The 16758-nt window shown below is 31.8% G+C and overlaps 2 protein-coding genes and 1 long non-coding RNA gene across 5 annotated transcripts; 2 read left to right on the forward strand and 1 right to left on the reverse strand.

Moving 5' to 3' along the window:
• Positions 1 to 9080: 9080 nt before the first annotated feature.
• LOC105736241 (uncharacterized) lies at positions 9081 to 11657 on the reverse strand. Its single transcript, XM_012490003.3, has 3 exons — positions 11580 to 11657; positions 10627 to 10940; positions 9081 to 9903 (listed from the first exon to the last, which is right to left on the reverse strand). Exons 1-3 carry the CDS (start codon positions 11616 to 11618, stop codon positions 9423 to 9425), a joined length of 834 nt encoding a protein of 277 aa, XP_012345457.1. The 5' UTR covers positions 11619 to 11657; the 3' UTR covers positions 9081 to 9422.
• Positions 9284 to 11757, forward strand: LOC147658664 (uncharacterized). 3 transcript variants are annotated; one of them, XR_015292577.1, is made up of 4 exons: positions 9284 to 9787; positions 9884 to 10064; positions 10160 to 10703; positions 10770 to 11248. It is a non-coding gene; the product is annotated as an uncharacterized LOC147658664 (long non-coding RNA). The 3 variants fall into 3 exon arrangements; XR_015292578.1 differs by lacking the exon at positions 10770 to 11248 and adding an exon at positions 11383 to 11757 and having other exon boundaries at positions 9294 to 10064; XR_015292576.1 differs by having other exon boundaries at positions 9294 to 10064.
• Positions 11758 to 12810: 1053 nt separating this feature from the next.
• Mcm6 (minichromosome maintenance 6) lies at positions 12811 to 16659 on the forward strand. The gene is made up of 11 exons (XM_012489996.3): positions 12811 to 13248; positions 13349 to 13492; positions 13591 to 13855; positions 13940 to 14142; positions 14216 to 14417; positions 14498 to 15028; positions 15101 to 15406; positions 15482 to 15812; positions 15902 to 16021; positions 16088 to 16227; positions 16326 to 16659. Exons 1-11 carry the CDS (start codon positions 13157 to 13159, stop codon positions 16431 to 16433), a joined length of 2442 nt encoding a protein of 813 aa, XP_012345450.1. The 5' UTR covers positions 12811 to 13156; the 3' UTR covers positions 16434 to 16659.
• The last annotated feature ends 99 nt before the right edge of the window (positions 16660 to 16758 follow it).

Genomic DNA, 16758 nt, shown 5'->3' on the forward strand with positions numbered 1-16758 from the left:
TGCACAACATTTCATTAAATATATAATTTCATACGAGAAGATACATTTCAAGAGGAAAAATGTATGTGCAAATAAAAATTACACAGAATACTTTCAAATTTGCATTTTATCATATTCCAAAAATCTTCCAAAGTTCTCTACGAATACACATCACCACCCTCCTTCTCCAAAGCAAACCACTTACAACTATGCACGATTATTACTCAGCTTACGTGCGATCCACACTCAACTGTCCATAATCGTCCCCCTATATATAAACACTTTCGATATTCGCTCTATCTCGCTCGAAACAGCTGACAATAGGAAAGCATCTCGAGATCCCACACGTGACGCGTCCAAGTAGCCACTCGTTTCTACCCGAGTTCCTCCTCATCGTTGTATGATTCCAGCTCAATTACAACCGAGTAAAAGGTGAAAGCAGCCAGGGGATGGCTGCTGGTTTCATCCGGCCGTGGTTGAAGAGGCAGCGCATGGTCTCTTCCACGGCTGGTGCAATTCACCAGGGTGAGGAGGAAGGAAGGAAGGAAGGAAAGAAGAAAAGGAAGGAGCGAGAGAGAGAGAGAGAGGAGAAAAGAGGTGGAAGAAAGCATGCACGCACCCAGGCCACTGTAATTGCCACGGTGTTTATAATTGTTGCACACTCCTCTGCTCTTTGTGCGGATCCCCTCTTCAACCTTCCGCCTCTGTAACCCTTTCCCTCCAGCTTGCTGCGGGCCACTCCGCCGTCGTCGTCGTCGTCGTCGACTCTCGAGGAGGGTGGCGGAGGGGCGAGACAGGAGAAATTAGTCTGCGTTTTCACGGAGCCGACTTAAACAGAAGGAAAGGAGGGAGAGATGGATGGCTAAGATGGGAAGAAAGTGGCCTCGCCTCTGCATTGTTCTCCGCGCGAAATCGGGCTACGTTTCGTAACCCTCGAGATGTCTCGCGGCCCAACGAGTTTCCGCACCGGGTGAACGAGTTTTCTACGAGCAGATGGAAATTATCGTGGAGCGTGTGTTGCTGGTTGGTGGTGGTGGTGGTCACTTGTGCCGCGAAACGAATGAATTTTTCGAGGCCTTTTTTTTCTCTTCTCTCCACCCTCGTCGAAGAATGGTGGTGGGACGCGTGACGGATAAATGAATAGAGCGAGCGATGATTGCTTCGTCCATTTCAGTTATTTCAGAACGAGAAGGGCAAGGATAATGGGTTTTTAATAGTATAAGTAGAATTGCCGGTTCAATGATTTATTTGATCGAAAGGAATTTCATGATTGAATTCGGGAATTGGGATTTTTGGTAAGTAAATAAATGGAGCGGGTTATATAATAATTTGTTAAATATGTATATGTAATGGTAGTGAAATAATTGATAAAAGAGTTGAGCTTTTATTAAATATAACGAATGAACTTTATTATATAAAATTATAATCATGAATGATCCAATAATTGTTTTATTGAATAAACGTAAAATTTAAGAAAATATGGGTAAAAAAATCTTATCAAATTAAGGATTGCTGGGATTTTTGACGAATAAATATATAAGGATAGGTGTAGAATGATTATCAACAATTATCTTATTATTTATTTTAAGAAGTAAATAAGTAAGGTAAGTAAATTGTAATTTAATAATTGGTAAAAAAATTTTAATATAAAAAAAATAAAAGTGAAGTTTGAAATTTGACACTTGATTTACAAATTGAAACTTGTTTCCAAAATTAATGTGTCTCAGAAAAATATTAAATAATTGTAAAATGAAACTTTATTGTACTTGAACGAATGAGGCAGTTTTAACAATAGATAGAGATAAAATTATATAAATCAATAAAAACTTTTAACCTCGTTCGAAAAATATGTCAATCAGATTGAAAAGCTTTTAAACAAGTTTCGTTCCACCACTGGTAAAAGTCATGAATAGCAAATAAGAATTCCTACGTTTCGTTCCACCCTGATACACACATTCTTGTTGACACACGCGTGTATGTATCGATGATCGAGCAAAAAAAAAAAAAAAAAACAAAACATTTTGAATAACGTTTTTCCTTTTTTTTTTTTTTTTTTACAGGCAAAACAATATTTTTTTTTTTTTTCTCCCCCACGCGTTTACTGGCATTTCGAAGCTGACATGGATCGCCGGATAGAGACGGATCACCGGATGCGGATAATCGTGTTCTGAGTTGATGTAGAAGTTAATGGACGAGGCCGGGAAAACAAAACGCTCGACACCAAAACAAATCGTCGTTTGGTCGTCCCCCGGGCTTTGTGAACCGAACAGTATCGACCAATCGAAATTTCAATGGATATTGTTCCTTTTGTCTGCCACGAAACTATGCTAATTCCTACGCCAAGACGATTATTTGCTTATTTTGGTTTCTCGGTAATAGAAGATGCGATTTAAACGAGCAAAATCGTTCTTATTTCGACTTGGGAAAATTATGTGAATATCGAAAACTCGTTTCTTCGTTCGTGAGATGATGATTGTATGTGGATTTAACGAGAGGGGAATATTTTTTTTTTTTCAACGACATGTAATTATAAATAATTCTGCAGAAGAATCATTTGCAGCTGTCTACCTAGGCTACCTTTGCACAAGTTTTATAAATGGGTTTTGTATGGTAAAAACTCGTGAAATATTGATTCTGAAAGAACTCGACAATCAATGGAATTCAATATTTAATAAAATTATTAATTTTCGAACGTACTAGCTTTCACGGTGAATTATAATTTCGATTGTTTAAAATTATGTTTCGAATATTAAGAAATTATTATTCGTTCTCCAATAAAATTAGTTTCGCCACCTAAACCTAAATTCAATCCAAATCGTAAAGCAAAAATTTCTGAATTATTAATCCTACGATCGAATCAATTTATACGTAGCTGGAGAACGTGGTGTTAAAAAGCCACAAAGATTTATCGAGCTATTATTTGAATGGCGATACATTAACATTGTGATTCAATTTACAGTGATGAACAATATGAACGTTAAATAGGTTCGTTTTCTACAAATATCTATAAATCTTTGAAACGTCACGACATGGCGACTTCCGTTGAATCGGCAGTGTTTATTGCATCATGGTGGCAGCGCATAGAGTGCGCCACTACGCCTACGGTACGATAATCTAAGATGTAAAACCTGTTTGAAAACGAATCATTTAACATTTAACCGCGAACGTGGAGATCAGCAGCCGGGAATTACAACGTGTGTATACGTGCGCGTGTGTAATTGCAATATTTCTGAAAGTTTCCAATTATTAGAATTGAACGTGATTGTATTTATTTTACGACATGTCGTGGCGGGAAACGTAAAGTTTTTCAACTCGTGTTATTTTCGAAATTTATTTGCACCGTCTTGAAATATTATTCGTATAAATTATTCGATTATATTATATTACTTTTTTATGCGATCAAATAAAAATTTGAAATTTTTATTACTGAAGCGTTTTTGCTCTTCTTTTCTCCGTTCATTTTGATTTCAAATAATAATAATAATAATAATAAACAAATTTTTGATTTTTGAAAATTTAAGAAGCACGGGTAAAACAAAAAAATTGACAAAGATGTGGGCGTGCAAACTTCGAAAGGTTAAAAAGAACCATTCTGGTGAGAAATAGCTGTGACAAAGCTCGTTTCTGTAGAACCGGCCAATTTTTATTCGACAATAAGTCCCGACATAAATCACTTTTGATGGTATCGATTCCGCCATGTTACGAGTTTCGCTCCTGGCATGGAATTCGTTGTTATATGCACAATTTTAATATATGATAAAAGTCACGATTTATAAATACGTTATTTTTATTTTCCTTTTTTTGTTTTATATCGCGCAAAAATTTATTCCTGCTCCATTTATTCCTTTGAAAAAACATATATTCGAATATGATCAGAGAATAAATATATATTGAAGATATTTGGACAATTTTAATTTTGTAATAGGGTTAGTTCGAGTTTTATCGAAAATCAAAGAGTAAATTCTTTTTTGTACATTTAATCTCCTCTAATATTTGGACGCTAGTGTAATTTTAAGTGTTAAAATCTTGTAAAGATAAGGAAAGATCTATTAAATAAAGTCTTCGTAGTTTAAAAAGCAAGTTTAAAAATAAAATTAATTTTAATATTATAGAGCGAAATAATATTACTCTATTTCCATTTCTACTTTTATATAATAAAATTTTATTTCTATTACTAAATGCGATTTTAAGAATAAAATTGTTAAATTGGAAAAAAAAAAGATAATATCTTAGAATGAAAAATGAAAAAGAATGGAATTATAGTGTAACACATATTTCTACATAATAAGTTAATTTAAAAAAAAAAATAAAACAACGAAAACAAAAATTGATCGATATTACGAAATAAAACGATATTTTAAAATTTAATTATAACATCCATATTTAAAAATCTCCATTTCTATGGGCACAATTTTAAAAATAAAATAAATAAAACGAAAAAAAGATAAAATTTGTACGATAACGTCGTTTCTTATCTCCAGTTATCTCCACTTCTACTCTAATATCATATGCAATAACTTATAAAATAAAAAATAAAATTAGGGAGGGAGAGGAGGGAAATAAAATAATATTTTTCAAATAAAATCTGTTGAAAAACTCTGTCCATTACAAAATCTTTTAATAGCATAACAAACGTCAACAAAAAAACTGGAAGCATCGATAATATTTTATTTTATTACTTGACAATCATCGTTTTGAAAATGTTGTTGTAATCTTCAAATATCACGATTTCCATAATAATGCAATTTTATAATTTAATGCAATAAATAAAATCCTTAAATCGAAGAAGACAAGACGAAAATCAAATTGTCTTCAAACTTGAAAGAATTAAAAGTAAAAATTGTTGAAAAAAAAAAAATGGATGAAAAATCGATCGATATACCACCGTTAGCGTGGAACGAAAGAGGTTAGGGTTTAATAACATCACCTTGCAAAACATCGCGTTAATGCGGCCTCCTCTTTTTTCCTCCACCATCTTGCGCCTTCATCTCGTTTCCTTCCTTATCCCGTCACGGGGAAAAGATCCAAGAGCGTATTTCTCATATTTTATTCCTACAACCTCGCTCCTTTTTATTGCGGTTCGACTGAGAGCTGCGGGCTCATGTCAGACTGCGCACCCTGCACTTTCCAGCCATGCTTGCCAACCTTTGAGAGTCCCTAGAAGAAAAAGAGAGAGAGAGAGATATTCGAAAGATTAGAAAGAACGGAAGGAAATGCAAAGAAATTCGCGCATCACGGCTTGAAATAATGACGAACAAGCCGTTTCGTTTGTCCTACATTCCGGTCTAGTTATTTTTCTTGAAAGAAGGAAAGAAAGAAAAAGAGAGAGAGAGAGAGAGAGAGAGAGATAAAAATAAAAGAAGTAAGGAGAGAAATTGGAGAAGAAAGCGTTGAACGACGCCATCATATTTCCCCAGAACGTGAAAGATTACCCTTTTTCCCCCTTGTTATCCCCACGTAACCGTGAATTTCGAATATTTCCACTGTCTTCTTCTGTAAATCTACATTTTTCCTCTCCTCCCCGCACTCGGCGCAATATTTCTTTTCAAATCACCGGCAATGTTGTACAATATGCGAATATACACACTACGGGAGAAACTTCACTCGTGTATATTCTCTGCTCACTTCTCTTTGAAATTCTGAAAGGGGAAATGGAGGGAGGGGGAAGAGAGAGAGAGAGAGAGAGAGTGAGAGAAATAAAAGGGTTGGGGATGTGTGAGAAAATGAAAAGATGAAACGAAAAAAAAAAAAGAAAAAAAAAGAAAAGAAAAGAAGAGAGGGAAGAAAAAAATGGAGAGGGGGATGACAATACCACTTGGCATTCTCGCTGTTACGGAAATGTAGAATTAATTAGATGGCACGAGCACGCGTGTCTCGATATTTGCTAGCGATGGGCTCGAGTGTCTCGCGAGCGTGACACGATCGAAGTTGCGAGCTGTGCGTCGAAACTAAATCTTTTACGACATTTTTGAACGGCAAATTTGATCTTTTTCTAACAGAATGAATATCACTGATTCATTTTAATCGTGTAACTTGTTTCAACACGAATTTTATCATATAATCGTGATTGATTGATTTTTCTCGTGTAAAAAGAAGATACCTGTTTACATTTCATTTAGAAATGTAAGTATAAGCATAAGAGCACGGTTCCATCGTCACAGTTGTGAATTCAAAAGGAATAGAAAAAAGAAAAAAAAGAAAAAAAGAAAAGAGAGAAAGAAAGGATCATGCATCGATTATAGGAACATGTCGACTAATTATAAGGTTGCCCAAGTACTTGGACGGTCTATTAGTAAAGCTATTACTGGCAACCGATCTCCTTTGGTAAAGCTCGAAGAAGCTAATGGAGACTGTCGTCCTGAAAATACAATTTTCAGACAATCTGGTTTCCTAGAGGACGGACGGCAATCAAGCACCACTTAAGCCCTCGTCGTTCGTTTTATGATCCCGCAACAAGTATACCGGAGACAGGAAAATTAAACGATCTCTCGAAAACATCCACGACTGCTACGTTTATGACGTATTTATTTATAAACAAGGCCCGATTTCGAAATTCATTGACGCTTTATACACGTAAAATATCGAAATGCAATTAAGGTACGAAATGTTTTTCTTTTTTTTTTTATGGATTTAAATGAATTAATGATTCGTTAAATTTATTAAAATAAAATATATCTGAAAGGCATTTGCATGTATAATTTTTATACAATTATGTGGAAATATTATACGTTAAAATATTATTATGTTAAATTAATATTAAGAGAATATTTGGAGAAAATATTTGCATACATTTTGCAAGATATTTTCAATGAACCAAATTTTTAAATTAGACGTTTTATTCTCATAATATTAAATATTTATAGAATTTTATGAAATATTGATAAATTATGTTAAATTAATTAAGAGGATATTATATTATATAAAGTTTTTTTAATCAGCTTTTATAATATATAAATAATAATCTTTTTTAATAATATATTTCAATGGTAATTAAAAAGATATTGCAAGTCTTTGATTTTTTCTTTTTTTTATAGAAAGTGTTAATGTATTCATTTCTAAGTATCAAAAGAAATAAATTCAAAAGATAGTATAGTACAAAATATGTTGAAACTTATTTCTTATAAACAATTAAAGTATAAAATTTAAATTGATTATAAATTAATAAATACGTTTCAATCGAAATTTTTGTATTCTAATCTCTTCTTTTTATTTTGATATTAAGAATCAACCAAAAGTGTCCCACGAATATATCAACACTTTGTGTATTTCAAAATTTTAGATAAGACATTTTAATTAAAATATAAGTGAAACATTTTAATTAAAATCGAATATCTAATCATTCATCGAGTAATTATCATTTTAAAATCACAATTTAATATAGAAAAATAATAATATTTATTTATACATACATTTCAATCGATTATTCGTGATCTATGACTAAGATAATTAATTTAACTTCTGTTTCAAAAAAATGTTTAATATTAATTTTCACAATTTAAATTTCAAAGATGTTACAATTCAATGTTATAAAATTCTGTAAATATCAGTTGCGTTATTTCACATTACCTATTCAATTCTATAATTCACCATTTCGTTTTTAAAGTTTTACAATAATATTTACACGCAAAAGTGTTCGTATACGTATTTGTAAAAAATTTAAAATAAAATAAAAAATCCCCGCAAAAAATAAAAAGTACAAACTCTAATAAATTTAATCGAGTTTCCATCCATAAAACTTTACCACCTGCATAAACATTCGCGATCCACACTTACACTTGAACGATCCTCTCTAACTGCAACCAGCCTTTTAAAACGATATTACGTGTAATCCAATGGTAATAATCGTACAATTTTGATCGATCGAGCAATCAGTTCGTCATAAACGCGCAACATCAAAAAGGTTTATTAGCGCACAAGGCTGATGGACGTATCAGAGGAGACGGAAGAGAGCGGTCTCGGCCGGCTTTCATCAATGAAATCAAGTTAGTAGTATCTGGAGAGGTTTCCTGGGAGACAGGAAGGTGTAATGAGAGTAGTTTAGTGCTTAATCGGGGTTTCTCGAGCGGCATCTCGAACTACTCCAATTAACTTCGCGCGCCAACCCCGATTGCCGTTAGATTCAAGGGTAAATCCGTGTGATATTGATTAAATTTCGAATGGGCCACGAAGGAAGCAAGTTTTCTTTAATAGTCGTTGGCGGTAGTGAAGTGTCGTTTGGATAATTAATCAGTGAGAACGTCGATGGACGTTTTGGAGTGAAACTTCCATCCATGTGGAGGAAGGGAGGGGTCGATGCGGTTAAAAGCTGTATCGATCAACGAAAAGCGAATTAATCTAAGTGAAATTGCACCTATGAATCGAACGTTGTATCGAATTTAGGTAACCGGTGGCATTCTCGATTAAACGGGATGTCAATGATGCGCAAAGTGTTAATTAGGCGCACATTGGTGCTCCTCCTGGTGGTGGTTTTGGCCGGATGTCATTTCAGGATGGATTGAATTATTTCGTTGCAGGGAATTACGTTTTGGAGATTGATATTTTCGAGCAAAAAGAGGAGTGCTGTTACGTACGTGTAAGGTTTAGAATAGATAAGAAATAAGACGACACAAAAGTACATAAAAAATATTGGCTAAGTTAAAAAAAAAGTGTACTAATCAAATAATAAGAGTCCCTAGAATATAATTATATTATACATATATTTACTAATGTAAATAAATAATAAAATGTAAGATAGGGACTATATGATAACATACGAGTGCAACGTATCATGTGGCTTATACGGTGACATACGAGTGCAAAAGGTTAAGTAAACACTAATACACTAATACACTTGTTAGCATTATTTCATTCTTCGCATAGACACGTGTCTCTATTACTAAAAATCCATGATACACGATGCTAACAATACACAATAAATAATATTATATTTCAATTAATTTATTTTTCTCTATCCAATTATAATTATTCTGAAATGAGTAAAAAAAAAGTAAACACGAATATACTAATACACTTGTCAGCATTATTTCTTTCTTCTCATAGATAGATGTCTCTATTACCAAAAATCCATGACACACGATGCTAACAATACACAATAAACAATATTATATTTCAATTAACGAATTTATTTTTCTCTATCCAATTATAATTATTCTGAAATGAGTAGAAAAAAAGTGTAAAGCATTTTATTTTATCTATATTAAGTAAACACGAATATACTGATACATTTGTTAGAGCATTATTTCTTTCTTCTTATAGATAGATGTCTCTATTATCAAAAATCCATGGTACACGATGCTAACAATTCACAATAAACAATACTACATTTCAATTAACGGTATCATATTAAAGTGTCATCAATCCTTGACACTATTTCAACGTACGAATTTATTTTTCTCTATCCAATTATAATCTACGATCCACTAAGTGGCTACGTACTTTCATCGTTATCTCTTAACGTAGACAGGCGATTCGTCGCACTCCAGCTTATAACTACCGAAAGGCTTGTTGTTGTGTATATTGTTTACGGCCATGTGAGCGTACACGCGAGGGTTTCGTGATCCGGGCACGTATCGCCCGTATCGAGACAGGACGAGGGCCAGAACAGGATTGGGCGGTGGATGTAGCTCGCTGTTGTAACTATCATCGTTCAGAGCCCCGCTCAGGAAGCGATCGAGGGCTTTGATGGCCGCCGTTATATCCTGCGAATTACGATGGGGATTCGTCGCCTTCCCACGATGCCCCAATCCATCCGAATCATCTGTTAGGTATTCATCGACCTCCTCTACGACACTGTACGCCGATCGGCGAGGTACGTGAGCGCGATACCCGACCTCGTGCTGCCGCAGCCTTGTCCCGTTCCCCGGCCGCCATGATGATTTACCTAACCTCAACGCCTTTGCTCCAGAAGTTTGGCTTTCGCTCGACCTGAAAATGCAAATATTGGGACGCGTTATCGCCGGCCGCTCGATTATCATCCGTGATTTACGTTAATTTTATACTCCGTGACTTATAATTTTGGCGATTATGGACTCGTGTGTGTTTTGAGGAGACGTGTAGACACGCGTCGGGTGTGGAGAATAGTAATGGTGAGTAAATGTTACATAAGATAGTGAAGAAATTATTGAGGAAACAAAATGAATATTGTTTATATATTGTTTTAACTTAACTTTTAATTTTTTAGTATAAGTAAGTCGTACGATTTAAATCTGGAAAAGGCAAAATTTTATTTAAAATTACGTTTTGTAAAGAGATACGACTACAGAATTTAAGAATAATTACGATAAAATCTATCGAAGAATTTGGACATTGATTCTTTGTAACATAATAAAGATTGCATTTGATAAATTGTTAAATAAAAAAAAAAAGAAAAAAGAAAAGGATATTACTACATAAATCATTTAACAACATCGATCTTCTTCACACCGTAGACAATTAAATGTCCGTCTCATTTATAACTAAAGAGAGAACACTCCAGCTTCCTCCACATCCAATTAATTGAAAAGTGAACAATCGATCGATCAGCTAATGGATTGCAATCAGGATGGATTCAATACGACATATAATAATTTTAATGCAATTAGATCGAATTAAAGAAAAAAAAGGAATAACAATCACGATCGGTTGATCGACAAGAAAGTGAATTCTTACCTCTGTTTATCGCCGATTGATTTAATCGCCGTCTGATCATTCAATGGTAACTGGAGATCGATCAATAGCGGTTTCAGGTACGAATACCCGGCTTGTATTTGCCTTTCGGCCTTTAAGCCTCTACCTGGCTCTCCATCTTCTAGCCCATTGTTCAAAGCTTGGCCAGTGAAAACATCGGGTCGAGAAAGTTTTGGAAACACCGTGTCCGTAGTTGGAAGGTAACTAAGGGTCGGTGGTTGTAAATTCGTTACTAGTTGGATATTCCTAGACGCTTCTGTTGTCAATACACCGTTGGTCAAACGTGCAACCGTCACCTAAATTAGATAGTTTTCGCTGTGCTCAGTGTGAACTATTAAGCTATGCTACTTTTCACTTTTTATTTCGAGTAAATTTTATTATATGAAGCTTTTATTTTGAGAGTAAAGAAGATTTTTTTAGAGGGTGTTTCTTTTGTATTTCATGACTGGAAATGAAAGAGGAAAAATTTGTATTCAGTAAAACTTGGATGTATAAATTTTGGATACATGAATATAGTGGAGACTAAAGTTTATTGTTATTTGTTGTTGAATTTTCACTAAATTTGTATTAAAATAGTTATTAACCATAAAAATTGTTGTAAGAATGCATAGCTTTTTTTTACACAACTGAAAAACCGTCTGAAAATGTACTCCTCTTGCAAGAAAATCCTCAATTTTTGGCATATTTTTCACTATGAATGAACTAGATGGTTTTTATCCAACTTTTATTTTTTTTTAGATCTTTTTTAAAAATCTAACAAAATTCTGAGATAATTATATTTTGAAAAAATACTATTTCACATAAATGGTATATTAAGTACATATATATACATAGGAGACAGCTAATAATCTTTGAAGTATAAGAATAAAGTTAAACAGTGTATGTTTGCAAAGTTGATGAAAGGATTTAAAAAAGAAGAAAGATTAATTTTTTACCAAATAAAAAACAAGAATATCCACGACACTGACTAACATTCTGGAAGATTTTCGAGGGAACTAAAGCGACAATATGCACTTGGAGTTCTTTTTATATCCTATAACACTACCTGCCCTCTAAGAGCGAAGTCTTGTACGTCGCAGGAAGTGTATACATCGTGTAAGTAAGTACGTATCTATTTACATACGAAAAGAGATTTCTTGACTTTCTCTTCCCTTTTTCTTTTTTCATATGATGAAATCTTTAATTACCCTTCATTACGATTCTTTACGAAATTTTTTTCTAACGAATATGCTTTGTAATATGTCGTAAAAAGTGTTATAAAGGCGTTTCAATAATCGATATTCTTTGAGAGATTCTATGAATTTTTACATGTATATTTTATTTGCGATATAGTTTTTGTTTTATAACACTTGCTATTAATGAAATATTTAAAATACTTATTAAGTTAATAAATAATATACTATAACTATAAATTATTAGTTATTCGTTGAAATATTAGAATTAAAACTATGAAACAATGTTATTTTTAATTACTTGTTATCATGATCATATATAAAATGATAGAAATAAAGAACGGCAAAAAATTATATGTCATAAATAGGACATGATGACATATCATTCCATGCAATTGCAGTATTCTTTTATTCCATGTTTATATAATAGCGATTTTGAAATTAAACTTAAATTTAAATATCGTGAAATCATAAATAAAATTATAGAAATAATTAATTAATCATAAATAAAATGATAAAATATCTTATAATCTTCCAGTAAATCAAGTCTCTGTTAAGATTTTTAATTAGTGTTAGAAAAAAAGATAATAAAGCTAATTAGATGTCAATATTATCTTTTGATATGATGTTTAGACAACAAGTAAGACAAGAAGAGTAGATAGTCGAAGAAGGATAGAAATAGAGTAAAAATTATGGAATCAACGCCATCTTCAGAGTGCCGTAAATGAAACACATATGAAAAGGACAGAAAACAATAAGAGAAAGATAGAGATATAATAAGAATTGATTACTGCTGCTATCTATTGAATGCTAAAAACATCTCTTTGAAGATAGGATAAGATAGAGTAAGAATTAACAACTAGCGCCATCTCTTACTTAAATATTTTACAAAAGATACTTAGAGTATTCCAGAGATGACGCCACATATCAATTCTTATTCTATCTCTATCCTTTTTCTACTATTTACTGTCCTTTCTATATGAGTTTCATTTACGGCACTCTGAAGATGGCGCTGATTTCATAATTATTATCCTATCTCTGTCCTTTTTCCATTATTTGCTCTCCTTATCTATTTATTAGATATTTTTCTAACTTTTCTAACACCTTATTATTAATTAAAAATTAAAAAAGTAATGTAATATTCTTTACATATTAGTATATTATTTAAATATTATACAAAGAAATGATTTATTTTTACAAGGTTATAAAAAGGACGTATGTTTTGAAAACTCGCCTAAATATAATTCCCGCCAATTTCTTCTCACGTGTTGTTCCATTGTTGAATATCGTTGTTTAATTATAATTTTGTAAATAAAAGTGATAGATAAATATTTTAAAAAATGGATGTTGGAGATCCGCAAATTACAAGAGCACGTGTAACTGATGAAGTTGGAATCAAGTGTCAAAAACTATTTCAAGATTTTTTGGAAGAGTAAATTTTTTCATATATTTTATTTTGAGAAATGATAATTATTTAAAATTTTTCAGACAATTTATAAATCAATCATATTTATTATTTTTTAATTAACTAGATTTAAAGAAGATGGAGTTGTAAAGTATCTTGAACCAGCCAAAGAACTTGTAAGTCCAGAACATAGTACATTAGAAGTGACTTTTGATGATGTAGATGAATATAATCAAGTACTTTCTACAACTATTGTTGAAGAATATTACAGGTAAAATTTCAAAATAATTCTTAATATAATTCAATATTTATCTTTTAATTAATTTTATTATTTATATTGTTCTTATTTAATGAATTGTGATCTTTTAGAGTTTATCCATACTTGTGCCAAGCAGTATGTAATTTTGTCAAAGATGTAGCAGAATTAAGTAAAGAAAAAGAATGTTATGTAAGTTTTGTGGAAGTTCCAACAAGACAAAAATTAAGAGAATTAAATGCATCAAAGTTTGGTACATTAATACGTATATCTGGGCAAGTAATAAGGACACATCCTGTGCATCCAGAATTAGTATTAGGAACGTTTGTTTGTATGGATTGTAATGCTGTCATAAAAAATGTAGAACAACAATTTAAGGTATAGTTTAATGTAATTAACTTTATTAATACAAATATATATAACTATAATAGATTTATTACAAATTCATATAATTATTTGCAGTTCACAAATCCAACAATTTGTCATAATCCAGTATGTAGTAATAGGAGGCGTTTTTTATTGGATGTTGATAATTCTATATTTATTGATTTTCAAAAAGTCAGAGTACAAGAAACACAAGCAGAACTTCCTAGAGGTTGTATTCCTCGTTCGCTTGAAATAATTTTACGAGCTGAGGCTGTAGAAACTGTTCAAGCTGGTGATAGGTATTTCATTAAAAATGACTATAATTCTATTTACTTCTTTAAAATATTATTGAATATTACATGTATTTTTTAGGTATGATTTTACAGGAACTATGATAGTAATACCAGATATATCTGTTCTTTCACTTCCTGGTGTAAAAGCTGATCTTAAGGCAAAACGTCGGAAAACTGCAGAAGATGGAGATGGTATAACAGGATTGAAGTCTTTGGGAACACGTGAATTAACATATAAAACAGCATTTCTGGCTTGTAGTGTTACTCCAACAAGTTTTAGAGTATGATAAATTAATCATGAAATATTTTTCTTACGATATTTGTATTTATATATCTTTTTAAATAATTAATATTTTTATAGTTTGGTGGTACTGAAACAAATATGGAAGAACTTTCTCAAGAAATGATGAAAAAACGAATGTCAGAAGCAGAATGGAACCGTATATATGAAATGAGCCGCGATAAAAACCTATATCAAAATCTTGTTAATAGTTTATTTTCGTCAGTACACGGTAACGATGAAGTTAAAAAGGGAATTATTTTAATGTTGTTTGGCGGTGTGCCAAAAACAACAATGGAAGGCACATCGTTACGAGGGGATATAAATTGTTGCCTTGTTGGTGATCCTAGTACTGCAAAATCTCAATTATTGAAAAGTGTTGCTGAAATTGTGCCAAGATCGATTTATACGTCGGGAAAAGCATCTTCTGCAGCTGGATTAACTGCTGCTGTAGTAAGAGACGAAGAATCACCTGATTTTGTTATTGAAGCTGGTGCTTTGATGCTTGCTGATCAAGGTATTTGTTGTATCGATGAATTTGATAAAATGGATGTCAGGGATCAAGTTGCTATACACGAGGCTATGGAGCAGCAAACAATTTCATTAGCCAAAGTTTGTTAACACAAATAAATTACATAAATTTTTAAATGTTGCTATATTATTAATAAATAAATAAATTTTTAGGCTGGTGTAAGAGCAACTTTGAACGCTCGAACGTCAATATTAGCGGCGGCAAATCCCGTTGGAGGACGATATGATAGAAAAAAATCTTTGCAGCAAAATGTCCAATTAACAGCTCCTATTATGTCCAGATTTGATTTATTTTTTATTATAGTTGATGAGTGCAACGAAATTATCGATAATGCAATCGCTAAAAGAATTATCGATCTACATTGTGATAATTTTCAAGATATTGAAACAGTATATACACAATCAGAGATTATTAGATACATTAATTTTGCTAAACATTTTAAACCTGTATTAAGTCAGGTAGATATTATTATACTTTTTTAAATTTTAATTATTTGTTAAAGTATCTGAATTGATTTTCTTTAAATTTCATAGGAAGCATCAGAATTTTTAATTGATAGTTATACATTGCTCAGGCAAAGGACCGGTACTAATGCCGGCAAATGGAGAGTTACCGTTAGACAATTAGAAAGTCTTATCAGATTGTCAGAAGCAATGGCTAAGTTAGAATGTTCTGATGAAGTTATTGTAAAACATGTTAAAGAAGCAAAACGTTTATTAAGTAAAAGTATTGTTACTGTAGAACAGCCAGATATAGACTTGGAAGAAGATGAAAATGAACATTTGGACGTCGATATGAATGAAGCTCCACCTCTTATGGCTGCTCTTAATGCGATAGATAATAACGAAATGGAAACTCCTCCGCGTAAATTATTTTTTTTTTTTATATTTTACATAAAAATATTAAAAACAGTGATTCTTATTTATTTCTTGTTCTTGGCATTTTGCTTATAGAATCGCAAGAAGTAGCCAAAAAGAAATTAACAATGTCCTTTGAAGAATACAAAAATTTATCTAACATGTTAGTGTTATATATGAGAAATGAAGAAATTCGTGCTGAAACTGAACCTTCAGGTATGTTTATAGAAATTATTTAGATATATATTTATTTCAGTATGCATATTTTCTTTTATGTATTAGAGGATGCTAAAGGTGGATTAAAGAAATCAGAATTAGTGGCATGGTATCTAGATCAAATACAAGATCAAATAGATTCCGAGGAAGAATTATTGGAAAGGAAAAATTTTATTGAAAAAATTATTGATAGACTAACATATCATGTATGTACTAAAGTTGTTAATTTAAAATTATTCGAATTTTATTTTTGGTACTTCAATTCTCAATTTTTTTTTCTCTTTTTTGTTTAATTGTATTTTAGGATCAAATTATAATACCTTTAACTACGACAGATTTAAGAGACAAAGACGAAGAAGAAGAAGATGATCCTTTACTTGTTGTACATCCTAATTACATTATTGATGTCTAAATTTTTGTAATATAATTAAAATCATACACTTATCAAGTAAATGTAAGTAGAGGCAATGAAATTACATTTTAAATCTGTTGACATATTTAAATCGGAATTCATCTCTACTCACTTTTACTTAATGAAAATATTGAATTTACAATTCGAAAACGATAATAATACTATATTTTTACATTTTTTTATAATTTGTAATCTAAAATAAATATTTATATTTATATATATTTTATTTCATTGACTGTTTATTTTAAAACTATTATAACTCTTTAACAATATCTTAACGAAGTAGCTGTTAATTGTGTTAATTGTTATATAGGTTGCTATGTCA

Source organism: Apis florea, unplaced genomic scaffold (genome assembly GCF_048593485.1).
Source record: "Apis florea isolate Af1SG1 unplaced genomic scaffold, ASM4859348v1 contig_1789_pilon, whole genome shotgun sequence".
NCBI classification, from domain to species: domain Eukaryota; kingdom Metazoa; phylum Arthropoda; class Insecta; order Hymenoptera; family Apidae; genus Apis; species Apis florea.